General features: G+C 40.2%; 1 protein-coding gene across 1 annotated transcript; it reads right to left on the bottom strand.

Annotated features, from left to right (window-relative positions):
• Positions 1–1,515: 1,515 nt before the first annotated feature.
• rbmx (RNA binding motif protein X-linked) lies at positions 1,516–5,215 on the bottom strand. Its single transcript, XM_018660312.2, is given in 9 exon segments — positions 1,516–2,138; positions 2,948–3,039; positions 3,125–3,253; positions 3,385–3,502; positions 3,734–3,877; positions 4,021–4,186; positions 4,269–4,375; positions 5,097–5,160; positions 5,162–5,215. Coding segments are annotated over 9 exon segments (1,155 nt in total). The 5' UTR covers positions 5,207–5,215; the 3' UTR covers positions 1,516–1,848.
• Between the last annotated feature and the right edge of the window lie 2,280 nt (positions 5,216–7,495).

Here is a 7,495-nt window from a genome sequence, read left to right as displayed (position 1 = left end):
AAACTTCAGTGACTTCACAGTGGAGGTTATAAAAAACTATAACAAAAGATCAAACCAGACACCGTTAGCTCCATTTAAAACACTCACTTGTTAATATCTGAAATACTTTTGTGGAGAATTGTACTAATTGCATCCTGCTTTCATGACAAAAAAAAAACAAAAAAACAAAACAAAAAAACATAACAAAGCTCTTTTTAATGCCTTTATTGAAAACAGCAGAGATTGTTTATTTGAGCAAATCCTCAGTCTGTGTTCTTCCACTCTCAACACGTCGATCTGCTTGAAGTCTCAACCATCACTTCCACCAGAAGCCTGTGCCAGCATCTGAAATACAGATAACATTAAAAACAACTGATTACATATCGACAGTTGAGAATTCATGACCTCTAATGGTGTTCCTCCATGCTAACTTCTACTGGTATAGTTCTTAGGTTGTTCAAAATAGGTAATTAAGAGATAAGGACTAGTCTGGTTGGTGAGTACCTGCACTGGTGCACTGTGGCTTCATTGGTCCAATGCCTTGAGGACACAATTCAGGTATGTTGCAAGGGCAGTTGCCTTGGAGAGCCGTTCATCCTGCAATGAGAACACAATATTAACAAATTGCCCTAGTCTTAATCATGTATTTATAAAATATCTTAAGATGATATTGTAGTCCTTGGTCCGACTGCAAATTCGCTTCAGCGATTGTTTCCAGTTTGGTAGTTAGGACGATGGTGTTCTTCCAGAGGTCTCCATTGTTTGAATTGGCATGCTTGTGGAAAAGGTTTTGATACTGAGAAAATGGCTCTTAATTTAAAAATGGCTTTTAATTTTTAACCAAGAAAAACTTGTTACAAATAACTAGACAAAAAAATGCACTGGTGCCAATCATTTTACTGAGGTTGGACGATTGGTTTGGCAAAAAAAGGGTATTGTTTTGAGGGCTCAGTTGGCAAAATGGCTGTTAAAAGTTTCATTGTTGAAAAGGGACGAAATGTCTTGGGATGCTGCTGCACATTTGACAATTTTAGCTGATGAAAACGGACTACAATGGAAAAGGCTCATTTAGTCGACCTCCTTTTTTTCTTTTTTCCCCTGAGGCAAAAGTTGTCTTGAACAGCACCCTTTTGAGTGGAGACTGCAATACAGGACAATGAGAAACTCATTTACAGATGAGAAACAAAGAGGTTTGCTTTGCTTACCAGCTGTTGACTATCAGTCGAGTTGCATTTGGTTGTTGTTGCCTTTGGTTTTGTCGTTGCATGCCATCAAATGGCTCTAGGGTGATGGATCCATTTCCAAGGGAACTACATTGGAACATTTTGACAGTAACATTTGCCTAACCCTTGAAAACAGCAGCGTCCAGTTGGAAGTACATTTGTGTTAAAAATGAACTCAACTCACTTGGCTATTTATATAGCACAAGCAGTGACTCACCTAAGCTCTGCAGAGAACTTGGTAAAGGAGATCATCTTGTTCATTAGCATTCACGTTACTGTCTCTGATCTTGTTTTGAAAATCGATGAGCAGTGGTCAAGGTACAACTAAAAGCTTTATTAGAGTAGGAAAGCCAGACTTATAGGGCATTGCAGATTCCAACAGCACTGAATGTACAAAAACGAACACTCACTTGGTAACTGTACTGTTACATGAGCAAGAGAAATACTTAAAAAAAAATTTACACATAAAAAACTGGGAAAGTCAAGATACAGTTCAAAGCTAAGCTTCATATTTCCACAGACATGGCTAGTTGGTCTTGTTGTCAGATTTCTTCCAAAACACGTGTTTTACTGTGCACGGAAACTAACGTTTGCTTTAATGTGATTTCCAAGTTCAGTTCAGTATCTGCTGCGAGCCATTCCTCTATCAGCTCGATTGCCACCACGGCCACCACGTGGCCCTCCACGGACTTGAGCTGCTGTATGAATCACGAGGAGGGTAGCCTCTCTCGACAGGGGGAGCTGGGCCCCTCTCCTGCCTGCCCATTCGCTCACCACGGCTAGGTGGATATGGGTCACTCCGACTGCTGGGGTAACTGTCACGACTGCCATAGCCATCCCGGGAACTGCTGCCATAGTCATCGTAACGACTGCTTCCACTGCTCCCACCATAGGATGGTGGGGGGCCCCGTGATGGTGGGGCGCTGCGAGAGTTACCTGCAGGGTCAATGGGTCAGGTAATTGGCAAGGTTTAATTTATACATTTTCTTGCACTGTCAAGTGCTCATTTTTTGCCAATAGAATTCATTCTGTGACAAATAAATTTAATGGACGACATGTTTAAATGTCCCATGATGGTAACGATCTTAAAATTTAAAATGGATATTTAGTTGATATGGGCAGTAACATATCCAAGCACATGGAATAAATGGGCAGTGTTACCCATGTCAGCATGCCATTGATTTGAGAAGCCATTTTCCTTTTAGAGCTCCAAGAGTTAGAACTGCTGGTTAAGGACGAGGTTTTCAGGAGTTGTCTTGATGGTTTTGTGAAGGTTACTCCTTGAGGGAGTGCTTTGCTAGGCAACACATTCTGAGTGGTCAACAGATGTTTCCAGGGACTTTTTGGGGCTCCTTATGGTTGAAAACTCTCTGGGGCACATTAAATATTCTGCGTAATTTCTGCATGACATTGCCACAAACATTCTTTTGATGAATGCAACGGTAATGAGACATCTTTTCAATAGAATTTCATTTTGAAGTTGAGATGCCAATGGTTATAGATTTCTAATAGAATGAAAATATGCAACATGGGTTGCAGGTCAGGGATGCGGCAAAGGTAAAGGAAAAAAAAAAAATTAAGAGGCTGCCTACAATGTTGTTTCCTCTGGGGAGGGGAAAAAACTGCAGCTTCTTGTGGAGATTGCGGGAGTGAATGCTATGATTTGTTTGGTTATTTGTGCAGCTCCTCTTTGTGCCGCAGCCACAGTTATCTTTTGTTGTTACACTAATGGAGTCATATCTTACCGTAACCATCATATGAATCTCGGTAGGAGCCACCACTTGGACGGTCCATATAACTTCTGGGTTCCCGGCCTCCCCCATAACCATCACGATCACTACACAATAAAAGGAGTTTATATTTGATGACCAGGTGTGATACAATCTCATTTTCTAACCTTCAGTATCAACTCATACACATACCTGTATCCTCTTGACATAGACCCATAGTCATCTCGAGAACTGGAATTGGAGTATTCTCTGTATGAGTAATCTCTGGGAGGGGGTCCATAGTCCCTGGAATCTCTGGAATTATAATCCCGACTGGAGTAGCTGTAAAACAAGACACAATTCAGTTAAGGTATAAATTGTAAGCAGGAGTACACTGTGCAGAAATTATAAACAAATATTTTAAGTACTTTTTTAATCTCAAGAAATGCAAAAACGTTTTTGCAATGTCCTACCTGTCTTTTGAGTTGTAATGGTCATCTCGTGGTGATGGATAATCATCCCTCCTGGACATCATGGAGTCTCTGCGAGGAGGCGGCGGACCATAGGGATCCCTGTCCCTCGACATGGGTGCTAGTATATGCAAAGCAAAGACAAACCAGACTCATTAATCCACCAAACAACCCTGAGATACAAGCAGCTCATCTAGCTGGAGGAGAGCTAGAAGATAAATTCTGAGACCATTAAATCTTTAATTCCAATCCACATCAAAGCAGGGAATCAGTGGGTATCCAGCCAGTACAATTACACAACTCTGGGTGAATTTACATTGACATAGTACCAACAGAATTCCCTCACACTTACGTCTACTCATGGGACCAGATGGGGCAGGTCTCTTGGGTGGGGGGCCTCCATTACGTACTGGGGGTCCTCTCTTCATTGGAGGGGGGCCTCTGGACGACATCCCTTTAAAGAAGGGTTCTACGTTCCCTGAATTATCATAGTAGTCTTAACAGACAAGACATGAATATATTAATATACTATGTTCAAACAAAGCATTGCAGAAAATACATTGGTAGGCTGTCTTACTATTGTAAACATTCTATAATTTTACACACTTAACCAACCAAATAAAATTCATAAAAAATAACCTCTGGATGGTGGGCCCCTCATACCACCAGGGCCTCCCCGGGAACCACGGGGGCCTCTGGGTGGACCACGACTGCGCGAGTGTATGGGTGGAGGCCCTCGTCTGCCACCGCTCTCAAACTGAGGCTTTGTAGCTTGCTCCACTTTGATAGGTTTGCCATCGAGAGACTGTGGTAGAGAAACTAACCATTGCAATCACAGTTTCAAGTAGATTTCTTAAAGTTCATGGCTGATTAAAGACTGTGCTTACCTTTCCATTCATCTCGCGAGCTGCATCTTTTGCATCAGCAGGACTCTCAAAAGTAACAAAAGCAAACCCTCTTGATTTGTTTGTTTCACGGTCCTTCATCAAAAGAACTGAAATGAAGAAACGTGGAGTGAGAACAGAGCTTGTTACTTTGTGACTACAAGTTTCGGCTGAAAACATTTTTGACTGACATCAGTACAACAAAAACCTGTTTTACAGCAGTTTAAATTTGCATATTCTCAGTTCTGACCCCCACTTTACTGACTAAGCTAAAAGCCAAATCCAATATGCTTCCTTCTCTGTGCAGAACTTTTTAATTTTACAGTTGAACTGTAAAATGATAATTTTACAGTTCAACTGTAAGTCAGTACAACTTCTATGGGTAGCTATAATAGTTTCACATCATGTTAAGTGATGTGAAATTGGTGGACTGGAGTAAGATGGAAAAAATAGCCAATTGTGCACCATAATAATAATAATATTTAAAAATCTAGACAACTTTGTACCAAAAGTTTAAGTTCACATTAATATTTCAATCTATTTTTAAACACGTCTAATATCAAAAATAGGTACGAATAAACTGTTCACAGATTTTTGAAAAACTCATTCAGAAAACGGGCCTCGCTGAAATTCACCCAAGCAGACATTGGGTAACTTTAGACAGCCAAGTTAGGACACACATTTGGCCCACATTGAAAAGCACGGACCAGCAAAAACTGACCAATTTGAAAAGTAAAGTAATACTGTTGAACGTTTTTAACATTTTATATTTCATCCAGAATGAAACACGGTAATAATTGAGAATAAGATGGCCAGTGGCTCCATTCACACCTTCGACAATCCTGCCATATTTACTGAAGTACTGCTCCAGGGCCTTCTCGGTGGTCTCCGTGTTGCAGTCCACCGATGAAGAGCTTCCCTGGTCGGTCTGCCTCTGCCATGCTGCAAAATCCACCACCTGCGACAAAACAAGGGTCGTATTAAGTCACTGGGATTTTGACCGTTGGGTATAAGCATGCAAAGCGGTTCCAGTCCTCAGCATCCAGACATGTCTGTGGTTGTTACCTTGCTGCTGGCGAAAGTCTTGGGCTGTTGAATGCGCAAAATGGCGATAAACGTGCCAGTGGTTGTAGTTAGTTACTTAGCTAACGCTAGCTAGCAAATATTCCCGCCACTAACGAAACTGTTTAACTGTGTAAATACAAACACGCTACTTTTAAAACATGAACAACAATACCACGGTGAAATATATGTTAAGGGTGAAAGCGAGCAGCTAGCGGCTATCTACGCTACGCCGCGGATGTGGATGAGCTTCGGTGAACAACGGTTTCTCTCTCTCCCCCCCGCTCCTCCTCCTTTTTCTTCTTCTTCCGTCTCTCTTCGGCAGAGTAGACGCTCCACTACCTAACACTGCCACCTACAGTCCAAAACCACGAAATAAGATGATTTTATTCTATAATTTTGTACTGTAACATGAACACATTCAAAGCAATCATCTTCTGATGGATTCCCACCAAAATGTGCAAAAATCTCCAGCTTTAACACATTAAGTTCAATAACCTCTTATGTTATCTCTACTCCTCTTTCAAAACTCAACAAACTTTTATTTAGATTTAAGACGAGCTCAGAGAATATTTTCCCCTTTAGCACATAAATATGAACTCAAACTCTGCACATACTGTACATCATTCCACACAACAGCATCCAAGTGAAGTAATTATGAGCAAAACACATCTTTAAATGGATGGGAACTAAAAGTTCCTTTGTCATTTCAAGTGATTTTTAAAGAAAAGAAGAAAATACTAACTACTTAGTTAGTGTTTTGAAATACACAATCACACAAATCACCAGAAGATTTAATCAGATCGAGTTAATCTGTTATTCAGGTCAGGTTGGTTCTCTGTGACTTCTCTCAGCCTGACCTATTCAGCCTGGTGGCTACACATTCTTTCTTATGACAGATTCTTAAGACCTCATTCTGCCTAAAATTAGGCCTATGCAGCCAAAGAAAATTCCTGCATACCCACACTTTCCATTTATTTGCATTCACTTATTGAGATTACATGCAATGCTGCCCTCCACAGGGCAGATACAGGCATCAAATCAGTTGATGACGATGCACAGAAATTAGTCCTGTCTTAACTTTCATCACCAGTTCTGGGACACCATCCTTTCCTTTTACTGAATACCCTTTAGGAGAACAGGGGCTTGTGTTGAGTGTATTGAGATGACCCACAAACAGGCTATGCAGGTGCTCAAGTAGCTTTTCAAGCATAAACCCGAACTACTCGTTCTTGTTCTTTAGTTATGCCCTGGAGTGATTTTATGGAGTGTCCCTTTAAAAACAAAATGAAAATGAGTAAAATAAATACTAATAGCATTCAAAGGCAAGATTTAGTTGACGGTGTTTTGCACCTCTGTCAACTATCATAACAGGATCTGTTTGAAGTACACTGTTAATGAAAAAGTTTGGGCACCCAAAGGCAAATTACGTATTTCGTTGATTTTTGAGGTGAAGTAAAGACAACCCGTGCAGCATATAGTCAATAAAAACGAGCCTTTTTTCAAATGATAATTCGGTTATTTTTTATTTCACAAACTTCAAAAACGGTAGCCTAACTGGTGGCACAATCACAAAACATTTAATATCTGACATGAGGGCGGTTATTAAGTGGCGAGATCAGCGATGTATATCATTTGTCCAAACCTTTGCATACAACTGCGGATGTTCCCGGTCCTGTCTATCCTGTTCGGCAGCCCTTTATAATGATATCTAGGCCACTATTACTTGACAGTTTCTTCTTTTGCCTTGTCCCATCTCATATTTTATACTACTACCATAGTCTTTCATATTTCAGTATTTCTTTTTTTCTGCCATATCGTGCGTCGTAAACCAAAAGTAACTGTTCTGAAACGGAAAACAAGGATGTTTATGGAAGCATCGATAAGCAACGTCAGTGTTACTTCCATGTTAAGTCCGTCAGGATAAAACAGGACGTCCCATTTTTATTCTTTCAAAGTAAAAGTATTGTCGATATACGTGTGGCTCAGTTTGGGAATGTAACCGTTTGTAATCATATTTATCCAATGTTTTTAAACATAGAATACCCTTAAAATTATTTGTGTATTCATAAAATCTATTATACATGCATAAATCCAGCATACAAACATGTTGCTTAGTATGAATATTTTATTTCGAAGGTAAAACCTTTAACTTCCGGTGATGATCC

The sequence above is a fragment of the Lates calcarifer genome, linkage group LG8, assembly GCF_001640805.2.
Source record: "Lates calcarifer isolate ASB-BC8 linkage group LG8, TLL_Latcal_v3, whole genome shotgun sequence".
Lineage (NCBI taxonomy): Eukaryota > Metazoa > Chordata > Actinopteri > Centropomidae > Lates > Lates calcarifer.
Note: the sequence above shows the minus strand (reverse complement) of the source record. Positions and strands in the feature narration are given on the sequence as shown.